Here is a 23,084-nt window from a genome sequence, read left to right on the forward strand (position 1 = left end):
GGTGAGAAGGGTGATTATTCCATCAGTTTGTCACTTYGGAATATCTCTGGAATTACCTGTCTGGATTTGGTCACAGCCGTATGAGAGAGGGAGTCAAACACGAGTGAGTCCAGCAGTTGCAGGCTGCAGGGCCAGGGCCATGCTACAAGAGGMTGAAGGGGTTCATGTGTTTAACCTGAGGAGCAGACAAAAGCAGGGACTTAACTGCAGCCTTTTGTTAGYTACATGGACTTTATACATGAGACAGACGCTCTTCAGAAGTGTAAAAAGGGCAATGGTCGTAAATTGCAATAAAGTGCATTCTAACAGATTAAAGTCATAATAGTAAAAAACACAAGCCTCTTGAGTACAGAATGATTCCATCACCTTTCTTGAAGATTTTTGAAACCCAGCTGGACAAGAGCCTTTGTAATCTGATCTGGTATTGGGGTCTCCGGACATGGGGTTGAAGACCACCAAGAGTCTTGTACATCTGACATTTTTGTATGAGCCTCATTCCTATGGCATCTTTTTGACCTAAGGGTTTTGTATGTTATATTAGTTACACTGATTGTCCATCAGGCAGCCTATTGAACTAATCAGAAGCACATCCCCTAAATGGAATGTCTAAAGACTTTGGTAATAACATGGGCATAAACCCCTAAATTTTGTGGAAGATACAGGTAAGATTGCCATGCTGTCATCTGTCCATATGTGCCCAGGGCAATTTTATTTTTTCCTGCTCCTTCAGCCCAGTTATGTGTTGGTTTGGCTGAAGATTTTTCTTCTAGAAAATGGCAAATTACATAAAGTGGAACAGTCCTTAACTCTCTAGGGTAGCATGTTCAACAGTGAGAAATTGTGACCTGTTGTCCTACTCTGATTTATAGACTGTTAGGATTAGTTTTAGCTGTCTTTGTATTTTCATGAAGTTAACCTCTTCGTTTAAAATGATGGTGCTTCAGCATCAAACAAATCTCAGTTTGCAGAAATTCAGAAATGGTAATTTTTTTTCCTATGAAATAACTATTTTTTAAAGTAAATTGAAAACTGAAAAAGAAAGCAGAAAGGTATAATTAAATAYTAAGTTTTTCTCTCATTCAAAATCAGCCCTTGCATTCTGGTAAGCTACCATGTCTCAAAACTGGAAGTTCTTCCCTCTTTCAGCTGCTTTGGTCTTTGTCTTCCAACATCACATGCTAATGCTTCATCAGATCTTAACACTGAAYCCAGGGCTGGAGGCTGTTAATGAAATTTAGATTCTTCTGGAAATAGCACAGCTCTTACAGGCAGAGGCTTTAATGCCACGGAACTAACAGGAGATTAATTACTTCTATAAAAGTTATCATATGCTGTCACAAAAAAAGGAGGAAATGATTGCTAACTTCATTTCAGGCTGTGGATCAGTTTTGYAAATTGGATGTGCCAAGCAAGAAAAAGAGGCACAGTGTCTAATACTGACCACTTAACACATGAGTGATGGGAAAACTCTTCAATTTTGGTTCCAAATAATTTCTGCATTGTTAATATTTGACTGAAGTCTCATATTCTATACTTTTTTGGAAACAGCATTTCACAGGTTTTGCACTCCAGATTTTTGCTATTCTTAGTGTGGCAGGTGAAGTTGTTTCAAAATAGGTCACTTGCCTTCAGGGTTTAGCACTTGTGGATTTTGAATCCAACCTGTTTCTGCAGCAGAAGAGTTTGATGATCTCACTCGGCTCCTGGTAGGAGTGTTCCATGCACCAGTGGAGTCCTGGCTTTGCGCTTGGCTGCTTCTCCTGAAACATTTTGTTCCCAGCCCCACAACAGCTTGTCCTGTGCATTTATTTGTAGTTCATTATGCCCCCCAGGCCATGTTTTTGGTGCTGTTCACTCCGAAAACTGAGGAACAATAACTCAGCTTTTGATCCCCATTTTAAGCAAATTCTGACTGTGCCACTTTTGGGCACTTTTGGCCGCATTTTCCCAGTCCTTATTTTTTTCCTATCAGAAGAATGTTTTTGTTGTTTTAACTTGAGTTGCAGTTTCTTTCTTTTGAAGGCCTCTGTGTTCCTTCCACTTTGTTACTGTATGCATTCCCTAGAATTTCTCATCTTGCTCATGTGGGATCATTTCTTAAAAACTAGTGATTTATCCTGTGAATTTGCATCCTTTTTTCTGCAGGATTGATCTCTTTATAGCTCACAAACTTTCACCAGTAAACGTACAAAGAATCAGACCTTCTGTGTGGAGAAAGGCTTGCACTGCCCTCGTAGATAATTSAAGGCTGTCCTTGCCCACACAATGCCCCGTTGATTACGAACCAGTTCAAAATTWGCATGGTGTTGGCTCAGGACTGCTGGAAATTTGTGGGCTGTCATATTTAAAGAAGTGTGTGACGTTAATTTGAAAATATTCGTGAAGATAATCTTTGATTTTTACAGTTTTAATATGAAAGATCTCTGTGCTGGAGTCTAAAATTTGGGATTTGTAGAAGACCCCAGCCATCCCTGCAACTGCAGCTCTGCTTTTTAGTTTTGGAAAAGTGAATTTTTTTGTACTGCATAATTTATTTATGTTCTTCATCTCCTTTTTGCTTTATATTTTTTAAGTAGAGTGTAAATCCCTATTTTTTCTTTCCTGTATAGAAATTTCCTGCAGTGCCTGTTGTGATAATTTCTTTCCTTTCTGTGGTGTTCTTGACAGTGTTTATAACCTCACATCTTGCATTAGTAGTTGGAATGCATTTATTTCATTATTAAAAGTTCCTGATTTTAGCACACAAACGTTGTGGCTTTGCCCATTGTTGTTTTGTTTTTTCTTTTCATCCAAAAGAAATGTTTCCCAGTGGAATTGGGCAAGTACTTCCTGCAGCTTGAGCTTCCATTGTGGGGCAAAACTTGGGGCAGAAAGAGCTCAAAAAAGGGAGAAAGGTGATCTGGCTGAGGAACACCATGCCAGGTCAAGAACATCTCAGCTGAATTAGCTGGAGCTGTGTAGACAATTGCCCAGTGCTGTAATGTCAGTCTTTGCTCTGCCCCTTCATCTCATGAAGTGTTTTCTGACTGCTGCTGGCAGAAATAAAAACTTYACCTGTAAAGTTTTAGAATTATAGATAAGTAGAAGAGCATATTTAGATATCATCTGGGGCTTCTTTTGGTTTGGTTTTTTTTTGTTTTCACTTTCTCTTACTGTAATAATTTGTCTAACTTCATAATGTGCAGTTAAAAATCTGTGCTATTAGCTCCTGCTGGAACTTAATCCTTAATAGTTAAATGCTTTGTTTTCCATCATCTGGAGGATGAGATTTTATTGGTGGGGAGAGTCAATAGTTTGGAGCCGCAGTAATGGTTCAGGAATAAGTGACATCACTCTGGTATCAGCTTTCTCAGAGTCTGGCAATCCTGACAGCTAAGTTGCTTTTCCTCTGGGTCAGGGTTGTGCAGTGCTCATTGGGAAGCAGCTTCCAAGAGAAAAGGGTCGTCCCTCACATCCTTACGTGTCTTTTGTTGTTTSTGTGTCAAGCTTGTGGCAAAGAATTAATGTCTCTGGAGGCTGGTGAGTAATTCTTATACATTTTTACAACTGCTTTTCTTTAGTCATAAACCATTTCCTCCCCCTTTGGAAAAATGCTTTTCTTAGATTTTTTTTGTTTTAGTCCAGCATTCAGTAACTCACTATATATGCAAAGCAGAACACAACATTTATRGCACTTAAGTTAGATTTTGAGTAGAAACCTAATTGTAGGTAGAAGTTATGGTTATTGATTTATTACTTACGGTAACTGTGTCTAACTTCCATAATTTTTATTTAGTTATGCTTATGTGCTAAATCACATTTCATAGAGATTGAATGTAGCAGAAATTGAGCTTTTTTTTTTTTATTATTAGTTTGCCACACTGAATGGGAAGTACTTCCCAAACAGACATTTGTACCTGATTTWAACACACAGCTCGTACAGCAGTGTTACTGGACCACCAGGTTTCAAATGCAATTTTGGGGGTTACAGATGCTTGTGGAGGGCACAAAATGGAAAACCAGGTACATTTCTAGCCAATGTATGTGTCTGTGTGTCTGTCACAAGCCRAGCTGGATTTTTATTGCTGTAAGGATGTCATGTATTTAGCTACAGGATCTGTCAGCACAAAAATTATTTCGAAAAAACCCACCAACCAACCCACAAAACTGCATCTTGTTGTAGCTTTGGATTTAAATAACTGAAAAACACATCAGTTTCCACTTCATGGTAACTGTTTTCTCATCACAGGAGAAATATAAAATATATCTCTTCTTCTCCCTGGCAGTTAAAAGTCTAATTGTAAAAGTGCTGCAGCACTGTGACATTTGGAAATCTTGTCAGATTCCAATTTTGAAAAGGTTTTTATTTTTTATAGCTAGAARATTACAGCACATTTATCTACACAGAGCTATTTGGCAAGGGAAGTCCAGGGTTTTGCTATGTCACTTTGGTTTTGGTTTCTTTCGGTGTTCTTTTGAGGTTGACAAGTCTTGATGGATGAATACATGCAAAAATGTCTTATTCATCTGTTTGAAGATTCTGGGGAATAGTGCAACTCATCTTGGTAAAAGTTAGATATTGATTTTCATCAGGAAATAATTCCCAGGCTGAATTTGGATGGCCTGAATCAGAGCTGTGGGTGGCTACGTGGATGTCATACATCAGCTTTCAGGAGYCTGTACTTAGGGTAATTTCATTAATGCATCAACTGGCAATTTTTGTGATGCAGTAGTGTGGTGATGATGTATTGCAGATGCAGAATTGTTGTATTAGTTATGATTTATGTGATTTGGAAGATGACTGTTAGCACTGAAGTTCCTTTGTAGCTCTGACTCTTCATGTAGGTGGTTTGGCTCCCAACCCAGAACTAAAAGCAATGAGCTGTGGGAAATGCWTTTTAAACTCTGTTATCATGAATAGAAGAAGTATTTTCTCTGTCATTATAGTTTCCAAATAAATTTTAATGCTGAATTTAGATAAATTTTAATGTTTCATTTTGGTGAGATGTTTATCTTCCCTACTTGGTGCCTGCTTTTTTTTTTTAACTTAAAGCTTGATAAGTTAAATTTTACTGTGAATTTTATTACTGGTTTGTTTTGTCAGTGTTTTTTTAGTCTCATTTGGGTTTAGCCAAATAGATTTTTATAGGCAGTTATATCAAACTGTCTTCAAAGATGTTTAAAGTGCACTGTGCTTTTAGTTTTATGTAAACSCTACTGAATGTACTATTAGATGGAAATGAACAGAGGGGCTGTGCACAAAAATGAGGTGCTGGGAGCATTTTAGGTTTGGAAACAYGCAGACTGAATGGCACAAATAGCTGTTTTGCTGTTCTGTTGACAGAAATTTAGGATTGTGCRCAAACTTCTAATTTGATGGTTTTCCTCAGCAAATTACCCTGTACAGCCCTACTTTTAAGTTAATCAGGATRATGTGCTTAAATCCTTTCCAGAAAATAAAAGGGAGTGGAATGAGAGGCCTTTCTTAAGTATAGGTCTAGAAATGCTTACTGTGTGTGTTTGCTTGATCGTGATTGTTAATATGGAACTTTCTGGGTTTGTTGGTTTACTGAATGGAACCATATTCAGAGTGATGATGGCTGGAATTTTCCTGTCACTTTTCCCAGCCTTTAGGAGTAATATTCTTGTTCTTAAGAACATGAGAACTTGTTCTCATTCTCTTGAAGGATTCGTGCTTTTTTCAGAGAAAAAGATACAGTTTAAATTTGAGCAAGTTTTTTTAAACCTTGAAATAAATCTTCATATAAAGCTGTGACTATCCAATRTAAGCTACAATAGAAATATATTGATGTATTTAAAGCTCTATGTCACTGAGCTGCATGATTGAAAGCAACTTCTGGCTTTTTCTAAACTGAGCCAGGTGTATCAGTCTGTCTGTTTTACTGGGGAAAGGGGATTACATGTGTTTCTTCTGGTATTGAAACTCCTGTTTTATCTAAATAATGTGAATAAAGGAACACCAGCTGTGAGCATTCAGTGTGATCTGCAGTTTCCCTTATCTTGCCATAGAAATAATTTTTTTGCAATAAACAAGTGAAAGCTGTCATTTAGTCAGAAATTTTAAAAAACTCAAAGTGTGGTGTTTGTTTTGGGAGGTGGGGAGAGGAAGGGACAAATTTCTGGTTTCACCTGAGCAGTGTAATAGTTTAGTGCAGTGGGCATGGGATAAATTCTTTACCTCAAAATACCTTCTTGATGAGGAAAGGTATGAACAGCACTCATGGCAAGGCATTGCTGCTTGTTCACACTTGTTTTTGAGGAAGCTGATTAATTTATTGCTTGAACTCAACATTTTATTTCATTTGCTTTATATGTTGGTCTRTTTTCACTTTCTACAATGTTGGGGTTTGTTTTGCAAAACACTAAAAACGCTTATTTTGTGAAGACCRTGTTTGCTTCTATAACATACATTCTGTGAAATCAAGCTTTTAACTTAGCACTGAATCATGAAAGACTAGTTATGGGGCCATGCCAATCATTTCAGGGTTGGAACCCTCCAAGAAAAAGTGAAAATAAATTTTGTCTGAAGTTGTTCTACCRATATGTGTTTTGGCTTGTGTGTTTTCTGTTCGTTTAAAATGTGTAAAGTAGGCTAAGTTGTTTGGTTTGGATGGTTTTGCCTTAATTATCTCCAGGAAAAGGGCATGAGGAGGGAGGAGACCATGGCAAATGTTTTTTTGCTGACTTGTCCTTGGCATAGCATTCTCAGGYGTGGCTCAGGAGCGTGCTGAGTGTTAGCACACCATAGAATCAACAGGCATGGGCAAACTCAGCCCAAGGCAACACTACMGTTACACTGCCTAAATTCATGCACYGTGGAAGAGTTTCATTYAAGTGACTGTTTTCAACATGCAAAACTCCCTTCAGTACCCATTCTTCATGTGGAATGAGAAATTGCTGGTGAATTGATGTTTGGGTTTTGTGGGTTTTTTTTYCCACAGCCTTCCACTGTTAAAATGAATTGTTTTATGAGATTCASATGGCTTAGGAGGAGAATAATGTTCATAAATATCTTCAAAGACTGTGTCTTCAAGGGATTTTTTTTATTGTGATGTGCACAATTTTTTTCCTACAGGTCTAGCCAATAACCTGTTCTAGAGATTTCATGTAGGATGCACAAAAACAGACTGATGAGGAGTTAGAGATGGTCTGTGATTCCTGTTTCATGAGCTATGTGGTGCCTGGAGTTTCAGTGGGCACCAGGTATCTGGGTTTGTAGCAAACAAATATTGGTATTTTCAGCCAGGAGTGACCGGGGGTGTTGGGTTTTCTCCTCTTTGTGCCAATTCTTGAAGTGCTGTGCAGCCTTAAACTTGCTGGCCATAAATACATCTCAAAACTTGCCACCCTTCAGAGCTAGGAAGGGCAGTACACCCATATAGAGGCTGGATAACCATAAAGAACGCAAGGAAATTTGGSATGCTAGAAGAAAACCATTCATAAACAATTTAATGTCAGAAGCATAACAAGTAGAGCTGTATTGAATAMCTGGAGATCTGTAAAAATTCTGCATAGTGTAGTTACTTTATAGATCTGGAATATCTCTAAAGTTGCTGATTCTGCAAAGAGTCTATAATGTGAGAGATGCTGTAAAAAAGTATTTCTTACAAATCCTCTGTTTTACAGTCTTGAAATGTAGCCTAAACTCTGCTTTCCTGATAGAGTGTGTAGTCCAGAAAGAAAAAAAAAATAAAAAGGGAAGGAATTTTCACTTCTGGGTTTCATATGAATATTCCCYGCCTTGCAAATCTCTTCCTTATGTTTTCTGTGGTAAGAGGAGAATTGTGTAATCCTCCATATGGTAAACAGCAGTTAATTTAGYTTCTTTGGATATGGTTTTACTAGTCCTTTAAAAGTGTTTCCAAAGCCAGATTCARCATAAGAAAAACTTAAATGAGTTCCTGAAGAAGTCGATAAAAAATAGTGTTCCCACCCAATACAGAGGGTGGTTTTCTTTTGGGTTTTCTTTGCTGTTTCACAGTTACCTGAAATGATTGATGTTGGGTGTGATGTCTGCCATCCAAGTGTCCTCCTGTCCCTGATCTCTTGCTCTGAAACAAATGAAATCAACTGTTCTTCACTTTACATAAGGTGTTCCTCAATGAACTGAGTCTTCACCAGGATATTTTTCATKATCATATAGTTAGAAATGTCTAACTTAGAAAAGTGTGGTACAGATGAACTGCTCTCACATTAAAAGCATCACTTTTGAGGCTGAAGATGTTCTCACACCAAGGCAATAGTCAGCTGTTGCCAAAAAAAAAAAAACCAGTTCCGTTTTCCCTCACTGAAACTGAGCTTGAAAAAAMCACTTGTGAAAGAAGAACAGCTCCCAGATTCTGGCTTTCACTGAAGTCCATGAATTTAATGGAAGAAAATGCTGGCAAGGTCATTGGAAGCATCATGTCTGTTCAAGAGGGGGTGTTGTCCTGTAGCTTTCTCKCTGCTGCAATTTAACCTTGGAAGGAACAACCTCCTGTGCCATTTTCTGAAACACTGTGTGTTACTGGGTCAGTAATGGTCTTTAATAAATATTGTCATTTCCATTGTATTGTGACATAAGGATACATCCTGACCCTCACAGCTGTAAAACTAGGGGATTACTGAATTATAATGTTTTTTGCTGGTTGTGTTTCCTGCAGAGCTGTCATCTGTGCTGACAGTTCACTTTGTAAATAAACTGTGGTTGTTCCTTTGCATTTATGAAGTAAAAGGATAATGCAGATCAATCTGTGTAGGTGTTGAAATCGAAGATGTGAAAATACAAGGGGAGGMAGCCAAGATACTTTTGTCAAATGGAAATTTCTGGACTTCAGAGCCAATGGTTTGATTGTAAGAGACCAACAGGCGTCAAAGTGATTGACAGGCTGCGTATAAGCAGTGGGTGGCAGACATAAACTCTTGATCAGATGGGGTACTAAAATTTCATCTGGTAAATTGAATAATGATGTATCCTGTTACCTAAATGTTGTTGCTCTTGTGGTACTTACTTTGGCCAATACACCTTTTAAAACACCTTACTGTATACACAAAGTACATCCTAAAAAGCAAATACATTTTTTTTTAGTGTAGCGTTGTCATCTCGTAAAATATAGCACTTTAAATAATTTATTTATGTTTACCTATTATACAGAAGTTTTTTCTTCATTTAAAAAGGCCAAATTACTTTAATTAGAGAGAAAGTGTTACTCTTCATCTGCTCTGCTTCCTTACCTGATAGTGACTGTTGGTGTTGCTGCCTCTTCAGCCATCTGGTCTAAATTGTGGTTTTCATCTATTTTGCAAGAAACKTGGTGTTGAGATGGGAAAAAGTAAAGCATTACTAAGGAAATAGGATTTAGTTTTTAATGGATTCAGGTTAACTTGCTTTTTTTGTTATTTGTTAGGTAGACTGGTTCTAAAAATCAGTGAATTTTTCTCTTAATAACTTTCATTGTGGATATTTTTTATACAGGTACATCCTTTCAATTTCTTATCTTTATTATGTTTTTTTTTTTAACTAAGTTGACATTTTTGAAATAGTTTTGGGAAAGATGTTTGAGTGACATGAAAGAATTCTGCGCAGCTAGAGATCTTAAGTATTAGACAGCAACATTGGATTCACACTACTATAATGTAACTTTTTTCTATATATTCTGAATTTACAGGAAGATATTCCAGTGTTGGGATCCTACCAGTTCTAATAACGCACTTAATAACAGATCAAGGGAAAGCAAACTAAAAATGTATTTGAAAGAGGGTTTGTCATTTGGCTTGGGGTGTTTCGCATTTTTTTTGTATGAATTTGTTGCCTAACCTTGGACATTTTCTTTTGGACCAGTGCATCTAGTTTGTAGAACCATAAAATCACAGAATGGTTTGGGTTGGAAGGATCCTTAAAGGGTCCTAATTCCAGCCCCCAGCCATGGGCRGGGACACCTTCCACCATCCCAGGTTGCTCAGAGCTCTTTTAAAAATGGCTTTGGACATTTCCAGGGATGGGGCAAACACAGCTTCTCTGGGCAACCTGTGCCAGAATTTCTTTGTAATACCCAGTGTAAATCCAGAGTGGATTTAGGAAGAAAATCTTTCCTCATCACCCTCRCAGGAAAGAATTTCTTCCTAATATCCAATCTGAATCCACTCTCTGTCAGTTTGAGGCCATCCCCCCCAGTCTGTCACTCCAGGTCCTTGTGTCATCTCTCTCTTAGGTTCCCTTCAGCTGCTGAAAGGCCACAGCTGGGTCACTCACTGTTTTCCCTTTTCCAAGCTGAACAATCCCAGTTCTCTCATCCTTTCCTCATGAGAGGTTCTCCATCCCTTTGACCAGCTGGGTGGCAGAGCCCACCAGAGGGGCACAGTCACCTCCGTCAGCGTGCTGGCCACGCTGCTTGGGATGCAGCACGGGATTCTCCTGGATCAAAGCTCCCCCTGTTCCATTTAGTGCCCGGGCAGCACTCTGCAGGTTCGGGTGTCTTTGGCTCTGCTCTGTTTCTGTRCTCTATTTCTCAGCCCTTTTCCCTATCGTGTGTGACTGTGGGTTCCCATTGCTCTTCRATCACACGCACCAAAGCCAGGAATTGGTGCTGTGGATTAATGGAATTCAGCTCTGCAAAAAAGGCTGGCTTTGCTAATTGCTGACAGGTACTCTCAGCACCAACAATTAGTGCAGACACTCACTAASTCAGACAATCAGAGTTAAACTCACCACAGCGCTGTGGATCGGGCACGGGTCCATCTGGGCCGCATTCTCTGCCTGATGAAGACTTGTGTTGATGTTTAAAATGAAGCTGTGAGAGCACCACATCCAAGCATGGTGCTCTTTGGTGTTTTTCTGTGGATAGTGTAATGRTGCTTTGCCTGAAAAGCAGTATTTGTTGAAGCATTGAGTCCTGCCTATTTTTTATAACTACTTGAAGGTAATAAGATGAACAGTAGGCAGTGATGAATTTAAAGTGAAATAAAAGAGGGGAAATGTGGCCTCTTTGCAGTAAGATCAATTCTCGAGGTTTCCCCACAAGCCTGATTGGTGTCTACCCCTAAATTAAAATAAATTATATCTGCAGCAGGATCTTTAGTGTGAAACAGGAGCAAATGAACACTAGATGTGGATGTTTCAAAAAAACAGTTTAGGTCTCTTTTAAAGGATGTGTGCATTTAGAGAAAATCCTGAGATAGTGTCTGACCTACTTGTGATGTCAGACAAATCCCAAACCAATTCTATGTGTTGCTGATGATTTAGTCTTTTGGAGACTTGTAAAACAACTTGCTGCTGTTCTTTTAAGGCAATAATAAGATTATTTTTCTGAARTGATCAGCTCCTGAAGCTGCACCCGAATAAACTGAAAGCGAGTGAGGCTCAGCTGCGCCCTCAGAGCTTGGAGATGACAAGTGACACGTTCAGTGTTCCAGTTCAGTGCCACGCTGTGTACCCCGTGTGTCTCTGTGCTTGAACTTTACGTCACAGGCAATGAATATTTTTAATGGAGTTTGTACTCTTTTGTCTGAGATGAATGCAGGCCCACACATGGTGTAAGCTTCAATTAATTATCCTCTGGGGTCTGCTGCACATATTTGCATATGTTCTATCAGTGGACCACCAAGATTATTCAATTAAATCCTCACAATGGCTTTAGSAAGGCCAGTGATTAAAGCCTTAGTGATGACTGTTCATTTATAAAGTAATTATTTTTATAAATTTCAGTCTCAGTGCTTGTTTCTCGCAAAATAGGATCTATTGGGAGAGACAACTTGAAACACAGGATGTGTCTGAATAGGTGCCACAATTACAGCTGATATACAAGTGGGTGCACCGACATTTCAGCTACTTTCTTCTGCCAAATTGCTTAAAGAAAGATTTCTAATCATTTCCCAGATGACAATGAGTTAGCAGAAGTTTGCCAGGCCCTTTTTCCCTCTCAGCAGACTCAGGGAGGATCTAGTTGTCAGTTAATAGATCCTGCTTTAAATGCTTGATAAGCATGGTTTTCTTTTAAAATTTTTAYTGAGTTACTGATAGAAATGTGTTTTTATTTAATAAAAATGGCTGTTTACCAGAGGTATGGTGGTGACTATGCCAATTGCCAGGATTTGAAGTGATAAAGAAATGGGAGTCGTGTACCTGTCTGGAGTCAGTGTAATGTGGTTACACTTCTGTATAGCCTTGGCTAAGATAAATAAGGGATTTGATGTGATTTTCACAATMTTAAGAAAACATCAAACTAACAAAAAACCCAAAACAACACACCAGTCACACCAAAAATACTCCAAAAGCAAACAAGCCTGAGTAATSGTAAATAATAGCAGATGATTTAAGAGAAAGATAGAAATGTCACCAAAGTTAGAAAACTTCTAGGATAAATAAGGTGTTTAAGTACTTCTGTTAATGAATATTGGGGTTGGTATCCTTGGGATATCAGCTGGGAATACTTTTGACAGCAAGATTTTTGCAYAGCCCCTATATTAAACTGCTTAAATTGTCCACATTCACTTTTCTTTTAAATATCTTTACCAATTTTTTTCCCAAAGTATAATTATTAAAAAACATGTTAAAATTGCTAAGAGGAATTGCTATTCAAGTAGCTTTCTCTTTGAAATAGCTCTAAATTTCATACAGTGAAATGGAAGCATAAGTCAGAATTGCCTTTGGAATTCCTGCTTCTATTTCTAATGCTTGCTCAAGAGCACATTTCACTTGGGCTTCAAATAAATCAGGAAGGCCAAGRCTTGCATAACTGAGCTTAGTGCTATGTGGTGGAGATAATTTTCTGTCTAGAGAGCTTTGAAAACATTAAAAGTTGGTGTATAGCTATAAAAACATTTGCTGAAAGTTTTTGCTGAATTTGGTGCTTGTACTTGTAGAGGGTGTGACTAAGACAACTGAATTCTCCCTAATTTACTTGGGGTGATGAATTTCTTCTGGTAGTGTGGTACCAGTTGTGGTCATGTGGAAAAGATTTGTTTGTCCCCTTGTAAATTCAAGTGAGTTTTATTTCTAATATTGCATGTGTAAGAAAATACCAATTAGTGSTTCCTAATTAACTCATCTTAATGAAATGTCCTGATTTATTATTGTGGTAATCTGAGTAGTCTAACTCTGGTTTGGAAGGGACCATAGTGGTCATCTGGTATCAGCTTACAGAAGTTTTGAGTTCTCACACCCACCTCACCGTTACCTTAAACTTATCTCAGATAGCAAACAATGTGTCACTCATTTTTATTGCAGAATAATACTTACAGAATTGAAAGTTTTCTTCATCTGCAGTGCTATTATCAAGGTACTGTGTTAKACCCTGTGCCCACGGCTTAAAATGGGCATAATGAAATGTTATATAATGACACATGGCAGGGACATCTCACTATTTGCCACAATTCTAAGTTAAAAGTGGCTTTGTAGTTTTTATTGAGTCTCAGTATTTAATAAATTCCTAAATATTTTATATCTACAGAATGAAAAACACCTCCCACAGAGTTCTGGGCACACTGAAAAGAGTAACTTTTTGTGACAATGGAGTGTGTGATTATAAAGAACAGTCCTTTATTAAAACCTTTTCAATCTGTAGTACAGTACATGCTATTTTAACAAGTATTTCCTCCTAGCATTTTGAAAGAGTTTTTTAATATTTTCCCTTGCTTGCATAAACTTAGTTTTACATTGGAAATAGGTCATGAGAGCATGTTAATCATGTTTGCCTAAGTGAGAAAAGGCTGGTTTTGTATGAATATTCTCACTGGAATATAAATGTGGGTTTTGACAGGAAGGTTTATAATTTTGGGGCAGCAGTGCTTAATCTATTGGAAAATAAAAATCAGTAATAAATGAAAAGCTGGAGTACAGTCAGCTGTAYAGGAATGTCCAGATGCTTTTCACTATGACAGCAGCAAGGATACCAAAGCTACTGTAACTGAGGAGAGCTTAAAAGGAAAATCTGCAGRTTGCCTGAAAAAAATAAACTCAGAACAGCCCAGAAAAATGGTGGCAGCAGTAAGTTCATGTTAGGTGTTACACTGCCAAGAAAATGGGTAGGATTTTGTCTGCACCTTCCCAAGCGTGTGCACACACGAAGGGTTAGAGGCACTTTGTTCTTAGCAGTGTATGGGATGTGTTACAGGTCTGTCAGCACTTTGGGAACTGCCTCTCTTTACCCTCCCCTCTTTCGTTGGGACTCCCTGATGTTAAGTTACCACACTCAGATGTTTTCCTGTGGAGCCATGCAGCCCTGYTTCCAAGCATGTTGTTTAAAAAGCTTAATTGAAAAAAGGCTCGTAATTCTAGGGTATGATAGCACTGGCAAAAAAAAAGTGCTTGCATTTGCTGTTTATTGTAAAATGTGGAATTACAGATTTAGTAAAATAGAAGCGTGAGTACAGCCACAGACCACATCCTTGCTAACAACAGTGTAGGAGCTGCATTTACTTAAATTTTTTCCAAGTTTAGGCAACTCTTTGTTATGTAACTATAAGTTACTGCATTTATTTCAATTAGAAAGCAGAGATTTTTATGCTAGAAAGCAAGCACATAAGATAAAAATTGCTGATTTGATTCACCCCCACCCCTGCCCAGGTGAGGAATGAAGCGCTTGACAGAAGCCAAATAAAACTGGCCTCGACTTGTCTTATGTTTGTTTCCTGTTGAACCTTTAGATATCAGTGCAAAAATTCAGCATTAATATAGAGAGAATGACTTTATTGCTCTGGCAATCTTCACCTTCTTCCTTTATCTGCCATCTTATAAAGTATTTTGTCATGACAAATGCATGAAATTGTTTTCTTATAAGAAATATCTCSGAGTATATTTGTGATACATGGGGATTGTGGGTATCTGTAATAAAGATTAGATTGTCAGTTTGTAAATCTTATCTAAGACATAGAATAAATGTTTGGAAGCATATATTCGGTGTAGCATTGTTCTGAAATGTGTTCTTCAGTGCTCATTTTTCAAAAGCAGCAGTGTTTCCAAATTAARGATGTGGAGGTCTCTTAGAAGTTGTGTCCTGGTTTGTGATTTTGTTTGTATCCAGCCTTTGCTTTGATGCCCATTGAGAGTAAGCAAATGAGGCGGCCTTAGCATTGAGGAACACATAAATAAAGGCTACAAAGAAAGGGCATGAGAGAAGCTTTGAAGTGGCATCTAGTTTTAATTTTAGTGGGAGAAAACCAGATGTGACTTGGGGAGTTTGGCCCAGCTCGACCTTTTTTTAAGAGGATGGGGAGCCCAACCAAATCATTCAGYGGAGAGACCCCAAACCAGCTGTTTCCACCCTGGTACTTTGATCTTTCTTGCCAGTATTGAGTGAACTGCTCTGTTCCAGAGGAAAAATGGTCTAAGTCTTCATTTTTAACTGTGTGCATCCTCCTGTGCAACTGGATAACATGTCTTTCTTCCATTCCAGCTGCAGTTATCTGAGTTAATTTCCTATCCAATGTACTGATAAAGATGATAGTGATTTCAAAATAGCGAAACTGATGGCAATTTTGATTGGGCTGACTTTTGTAATGTGTGTTGGAACAAAACACTGGTACACAGCATTTTGGGTCAGCAGTCCTGTAAACACAGGATGGAATGAAAACAAAGAAACCTGCTTGTGTAGGACTTCTGTTGGCAAGCTCTCCACCTCGAATGATAAGCTCAGTTGCTGCTTACAAATAGAATAATATCTCTGAATGATATATTTGAGGGTTTTTTTTTTTCCCCAGTAGTCCTTGGATCGCATTAAGCCAACAAAAAGATTGCTGTTGACTGTACATTTAGTGAGCAGATTAAAACTACACAACAAGGTTTTTTTGAACATGTCTAGGAAATAAGTAAAATAATCCTGTCTTCTAAAGAGATTAAGAGTCTCAAAGGATGGAAAGGAGAAAGAGAGTAGATAAGGCAAATAACATGAGTCAAATTCAAGGTTACTGTCAACTTCTAACCTGAACAGAATAAATCCTTTTGCTCCGAGGGCTTGTCCATGTGCCAGAACTAATCTACCTTATAAATGATGCCAAAACTTGCAGTTTTCAGAGGAAAGAACTGAAAAGGAGAAGTTTGAAAATTCTGGAGAAAAGGGGTCAAGTTAAGTTGGTGGTGTTAAATTGGTATCAGTTGTCTTGCACTGAGAGAGCTAAAATTGGACCTTCCACCCATGTGAGGCTATTTTGGTGCAGTTAGGGTTGTATGTTTTCTTACTTATTTATTATTGRTTTGGGTTAGGTTGGTTTTGATTCTTTTATAGCAGGTATCAAACCACTGCTGGAATCAAGAGCAGAATATTACCTTGATCCTTGCAGGAGCGGTGCTTTATTTTGCATTGACATGTCATCTTGGTGTCATTTCTGAAGCCTAACACATCCCAGTAGCAAATATTAATGAGTTGTTCCTCGGTATGTTTGTGCCACATACCAAGTCTGGAGAATATGCTCATGAATAGTAATCAAATACACAGGGAATTTTTCCCTTTGTCTCTAGTGTTTAGCATGCCATTAATATGGATCCTAAAATAGTTATGGCTTTCATTATGAGTGCAGAAGASTTTGTGTATAGTGAACCCCTGTTTTCAAACTACAAGAAAAACAGGAAGGAGGAGGAAGAGGCTGTTTCTCTGCATAGGTAGAAAGTTATGCACTGTGTCAAAGTGAATCACTCTCTTTCCACATAATGAAAGTACAGACGCATAAATATGCAGAGTTGAAACTCTGAATTACACATTGGACTTGGTATAAAGTTGAAATGAGAGTTCTCAGAAAAAAAAAAAAAACAGTAGTTGTTTTGTTTTATTTCTCCTGAGATTTATTGGTGATGTATATATTATTGTAGCATAATGCATTAAATTCTAAGTGTGTGCCTGTATCCAGAAATTTATGGTTAACTGAACAGCTGTCTAAATTGGATGTTGGATGTTGAAGATTGTGGATATCAAATTGTAGCTTGGTTTTTAATAAAACTCCCTGTACTTTGCAAGATGGAGTTTAAAACAAATGCCTTAACCTGCTGTTATGTGGGAGGGTTATGACAATAATTATCAAAAGCTTCTCTACACCTTGCACAAGTATTTTGAGGAGTCTTGTCAAAATACCAGCTAAATTACTGCTGAAAATGCAACAATTAGATGAGTAATGAAAAAGTTTTCAAATGGAAGTATTGAAAATCTATTCATCCAGTTAGATATGTTTACAGTYGTCACTCTTAGTTAAACTCCCAAGCTGAATTTCCAGTGTTCACTCATGAGGTTTCACTGAACGGAAAGCAAAGCCTGTTTTTCCTTTGCCTTGACCTTTTGGAAGGAAGTGACCTTTGGAAGGAAGTTTGCAGGTTTAGAAGGAAAGACTGTGTAATTCACAGGGAGCACGGTTCATGTCTGTGATATGTTTTCTATCTTTTATATAATCTCAGCTACCTCCTATACATCAAAATCTGTRTGAGTAGTGAGGAAAACATTGTTTTGTTCAATGTTCTCTTAGATATTTTGGTGTTTTGGAATGCTAAGTTGGTATTAGACTCAAACCTGAAGCAAAATATTCTTGAATATTGCTTCCTCTGCTCTCCACTCTCCATTTTCTGCCCTCTCATTTCCTCGTGGTTTTGTATGGCTTCCCCATTGCAGCCTTTGAGTATGGCCCCTCCGAGTCATCAGCGAGGTGTTCTCACACAAAACATGGGATGTGCTTTCTCTGTGAAGGACCTGAGTACTGATGGTCCCTKAGGTGAAGTCCTGATCCACTTACTTCTATATTTATGGATGCCAGCTGATAGCCACCTGTCCAGGTTTAATGACAGATAGCAACATTTTGGCCAAGTTTTTTGGCCAGCTCATCATAGTAGGTCATTGTTTTATTTTCCACCTTGGTGTGCGAGGGAGCAAAGACAAAGTTTTTGGAAAGGAAGAAAAAGAGAAATCACCAAAAAAAACCAGACAAACCAGCAACCAAAGAACCCTGGATACTTCCTCAGGAATGTTTTGAATTTGAAATCTCTTCAATCTGGGCCACTTTCCTTGAGAGGCCCTGTATGACCGTGGCAATTCGGAACGGCACAGGCTGTCCTCGAAATGTCTCTTTCCTGTCCCCTCATTGCAATTGATACATTTCTGCCACAACAGCTTCTTCAGGAGCTAAACTTAGAAATCTGCTGAATTGAGTACAAAGATAAAGTGCTGGCAATTGCTAGCTCAGTAGTTAAGCTCTGTAACAGAGTCTTTCCATTTAGGCATTAGTAGTATTTTAAAATCCCAGTAGAGAAAGTGCAGAGAATTGGGCTGTCTTTCTTGTCTTGCACTCTAGGTTTATGAAGGCTTATCCATTCATTCACTATGAAAGTTGTGTGCATTTTTCATTAGACTTTTGTTTGGAGGCAACTTTTAATCATTAATGCTCTATAATTGCAAAATGTTATGATCCAAAGTTTGTTGGTTTTTTTTTTTTTTTAATGGGGAATATTAAGATAGTCTTGTTAAACTTTGAGCGTTTTTTCAAGAAATGGGAAAGGTGGAAAGCGTGACATTCGTGAGATGAGCTGTGCTTCATAGTTTTGAAAATTCAGATGGTTAAATGAATAGGCAGTGAAAGCAGTAGGTGTAAAGTGCCTCTGGAGATCATAWTGTCCAACGCCTCTGCTAGAGCAGAGTGCACAGGATTGTGTGCAGGCAGGTTTGGAATCTCTYCAGAGGAGACTCCTCAGCCACTCTGAGCAGCCAGTTCCAKTGCTCAGTCACTCTCAMGGAGCTTTTTCCTCCTRTTCAGGTGGAAATCCCTGTGTTTGAGTTTGTGCCCCTTGTCCTGTCACTGGRCACCACTGACGAGTCTGACCCTGTGCTCTTGTCGCTCACCCTTCAGATATGTGGGTGYATTGATAAGATCCCCTCTCAACCATCTTTTCTTCAGGCTGACCAGGCCCAGCTTCCTCASCCCTTGCTCATGAGAGGTGTTCCAGTCCCCTCATCATCTCCTGGGCCCTCCACTGAATCCTCTCCTGTCGTTCCTGGTCTTTCTTGAGCTGAGGAGCCCAGAACCAGACCTCCCTTTCTCTTCCTTCCCTTCAGAGGTTGGAGGACTCGAGTCAAAACATTTGCTTCTTGAGCAGCAGCAGCTGATAGTTGTTGAATTTTGGCAATTGCTTCCAAATTGTGGGAGCCACTGCGATCTATCAGCATCTGCAGTTCAGGGCAGCAGGATCAGGGGAACAAAGTGAGCATTTTCGCGCTGCTGAGATGGTGAAGCTCAGCCTCCCTGCCACTGGAAGATATTCCTGAGCAGCACCCTGAATTTAAAAAGTCACCTGCAAAAGTAGAACTGTGATTGCAACCCCTGAGTCTTATTCCAGTCATTGAGTATTTGTAGTATCAGGAATTTTAAACTAATATCTTCATGTCCTAAGGATGAAGGCAGTTGCTTTTACAGTGGTGTTGATTTGTCCTTATAGAGCAGTTAAATATGTCTCATGTTTAACCTTCCTTGTCCAGCTGAAATCCTCTTTATGAATACATAAAGTCAAAGCTGAACTGAGTCATCTTTGTTCATATATGAACTAAAAACACTTTTACTGCTAACTGTAAGATTCAAAACCGTTACCAGCCCAGTGCCAATGTTTTTCCATATCTTTCCAAACTATTAATGAAGATTCTTTAATACTGGTTCTCATCCCTTTTCTTAGTGTGTGTATGTATAAATATATATGCATTTATACATGTATTTATGTATATGTAAACATATATGAGTATGTACACATGTTGTTCTATGCCATGGTGAAATATTCATAATTGTTGTCACTGTACTGATACATTCAATGTACTGGATTTGCATACTTCAGTTGGAAAATCTAAATATTGTTGGCTAATTTTTTTTAATCTCTTTCACAGCCATAATGAACGAAAAGTAACCTGCAAACATCCAGTGACAGGACAGCCATCGCAGGACAACTGTATTTTTGTTGTGAATGAACAGTAAGTGCCTTCTGCTTCACTGTATAAAACACTGCCATTAGCAAAGAAGTAAGATTTCGTGATTGCTAATGGCAATATTTATTTCTTCCAAGTAAAATCTACATGTATATAGTTGTATTTGTTTAAATTACTTGAAAGTAATATTAAACGTTTGATAGTAATTTTTTAAGATAAAAACCAGCCCAACTTGGTTGAATGATAGAAATGCACCACAGTGCATTCACTCTGTGAATTTCCACTTGTCACTTTAGTTATTCTGTAATTTTAGAAGAATAGACTAGATATTCTACAACAATCAAACAATGTTCCAAAAAGGGACAAATTTTATAATCACTTAGGGACAATCACAAGCTGTCAATCCATAATGTTTTGCCTGATAGTTTCTCCTCAATTGGTTATGTCCTTGGCCAGTTGGGACACTTACAGAATCATTGGGTAATAACTTGGATTTGCTGTCCTTGCATTGGTTTTGTAGAACACACAATATAAGAAGGTCTGCATGGAACTCATACCTGACCTCAAGATTTGATTGKTGTCTGGGTTCTGGGTGTCCTGCTCACCACCATTGCTGCAGCATGTTACACAATGGTTCAAGTGGAAACCATCAGAGCTGGCCAAATTTCACAAAAGTGCCTCTTCTCACCCAAGTGGGGCACAGCCAGATGGGGTCTTTGGAGAGCATTTCTTCCCATTTCCATCTCACACTCATACCTGTCTTTTTCCCTCCCACCAACACCTTGTGCTAATAGAGAAATTCTGTTTTTAAACAGCATCTCAAAATTCATCTATAATAGATTTGAGTTTAAAACACGGTGCAGGTAACTCTGCAATGAAGTRTGAATTGCTTTCAGATTGGAAAAGTAGGACACAGGCTGTACAAGGCTATATCTAGGGGTGCTTTTTATTAGCAGTCTGCACACACAGCATGTTCCAGTGCTATTACATATTCTATTTTCAGGACTGCTGCAGCAATGTCATCTGAAGAAAAGAAGGAGCGACCAGTAAGCATGATATGTGAAGCAACTAACTATAATCTGACATCAGATTATGCTGCTCATCCAATGAGCCCTGTGGGCAGAGTAAGTCTTTATGTCCAAATTAGAATTAAAATAATTCAGTTATTCCACAAGGTACTTAGACAGTGCTGTGTGTTAGTATTCCACTGAAAAAGATGAACAAAGCTTACATATATTTTTAGGGCACTTATCTCCCTTCATGTTTAATTTGGAAACTGAAGTATCTGAAACAAATTATCACTGTAGCTGTAATTTTTATCAGGTATCTCAGATCCTAYGACTTGCACGTACTTAAATTGTCTACAGAGCCTGACCTTTCCAATCTGTGTGACCAGCAAAACCTTGAGTGACTGATGAGACATCTGGGCAAGCATTGCTACAGAAATTGCTYCATCACAGACAATTGCATGGGTGTCTCCAGCTAACACAGAGAGAGTTGTAATTGTGTGTAAGAAGTAGTTGTGAGAAAGGTGGGAGGTGACCCTGTGCRAACAGCAGATTACATGATTTCCTGTCATTGAACCAGGAGTCCTGGCTTCCTAGGAAAATTCCTGGTAAATGTTTAGGAGAATTCTAGGGTCACCTTAGTTTATGTTTTACATCTCCATTCACACAGATTCTCAGGAGGTGAAGGTAAATGCCCAGATGTTCTTACCARCTTTTAAGTTTGTTGGATAAACCTGGTGAGCCTGTTGTGTGCATCTTTTTAATTTTCGGCTTTCCTGAGAGAGAAGTGCACTAGCTACATAATTAAGAAGTGCCTTAAGTTTTCTAGGAAACCAATGACAGCCTTGATCAGTGATGACAGACAGGAGCTGTCAGCTCTTCTACCTAATACTTAAAGTTAAACAGTAGTTAACAGTTAAACAGGGGGGGAAAGCCCTATACTTTAGGAAGTCATTGAAAATTTTACCCCTGAGAAGTGCCTTTTCAGCAGRTTAATCCAGCCTGCAAGAGAAAATAAACTTTGGAGTATGTTCTAACTGAACAAATCCATTAATGTCAGAAACTTGGATTGAAATAATTGACTTACCATGTGGTAAGAAGCATTCTAAGATTTCTTTAAGTGCATTTTGGAAACCTTTTGTTGTTTTAAAWATCTCATGAGACAGGCAGAATCCTTGACCTACATTAGAAAACTCTTATTTAGTGAGAAAATGTCTTAATCTGTTAATGTTGCTGGGGGGAAAAATAGAGAGTCACAGATGTGTTATAAACAGTAACAAAATCCATCTCAACTTTCATATGATCATGTTGAWGTCCATACAGGAAAACCAGTGTAAAACACAACAAACTAGAAAACCCCTAAACAACAACAGCAAAAAATAAACTCAAAACCAGCTAAGCCCTAAAATAACCAAAYAAGGAAAAAATGCAAGGTAACTTCCAGTCAGTTGTAATAGTGATGTACAATACAATGATTACATACCTAGTTCTGTTAAAATTCATTTTCTAGGAAGGAATCTCAGGTTAAATATGCAAAATTAATTACAATTCAGGAGCATGCATCTTATAAACATTTTTCACACTTCTCTTTCAAAAGAGAAGTTGAAAATGCCCTTTAGCCTAGTGTTTGTTTTATAGTCTTCTAGAAGGAAATTGAGATTTCTATGGCCCACTTAATGTGATTTCTTTCACTTTCATTGATTAATGACACTTTAGTTTCCTGTGAAAATAATATTTTGAGAAAAAAATAGACTGGTGCTCTGCTTTTCATTCCTCCTGTTCTAGTTATTCAAATTCATTTAAAATATTAATATGATTATTGTGGCTGTATGTGTAATTACTGTACATCAGTTTTGAGATGTGAATTTGTCTGAATTAGTGCAACAYCATTTAAAAAGTGATGTATTCAGGAGATGAAAGCTGGCAAAGTAGAACCACAGCTAATATCATTCTGCCTTTTCTGGCAGCTATTCAAGGCTAATGAGTTGAATAATTTCTAAAGATGATTATATAGAAATGGCCCATGAGTTGTATCTGGAKACAAAACTGATTTTCTTATGTGTTTTTACTCATGTCTTCAAACAGTAAAAGACTCATGTCTTCAAATCAGTAAAGCCTGAAATTCTTATCTGTCTTATTAACTTTTGAATATAATATGTAGAGTCCTGGTGTGTTGTAGCATAATAAAACAGGAATAAAATGTTTGTGATGGAAGTTACAG

At 38.1% G+C, this 23,084-nt stretch overlaps 1 protein-coding gene across 1 annotated transcript in view; it reads left to right on the plus strand.

Annotated features, from left to right (window-relative positions):
* Positions 1-3,500: 3,500 nt before the first annotated feature.
* The window catches only part of PLEKHA5 (pleckstrin homology domain containing A5), an 84,646-nt gene continuing 65,062 nt past the window's right edge, over positions 3,501-23,084 (plus strand). Inside the window, exons 1-3 of the mRNA XM_057369498.1 lie at positions 3,501-3,519; positions 19,818-19,901; positions 20,860-20,980. Coding sequence (XP_057225481.1) covers positions 20,873-20,980 — 108 coding nt within the window. The 5' untranslated portion in view covers positions 3,501-3,519; positions 19,818-19,901; positions 20,860-20,872. The remainder of the gene's footprint in view (positions 3,520-19,817; positions 19,902-20,859; positions 20,981-23,084) is intronic.

The sequence above is a fragment of the Malurus melanocephalus genome, unplaced genomic scaffold (genome assembly GCF_030028575.1).
Source record: "Malurus melanocephalus ecotype Western Australia unplaced genomic scaffold, MMel_1.1 scaffold_112, whole genome shotgun sequence".
NCBI classification, from domain to species: domain Eukaryota; kingdom Metazoa; phylum Chordata; class Aves; order Passeriformes; family Maluridae; genus Malurus; species Malurus melanocephalus.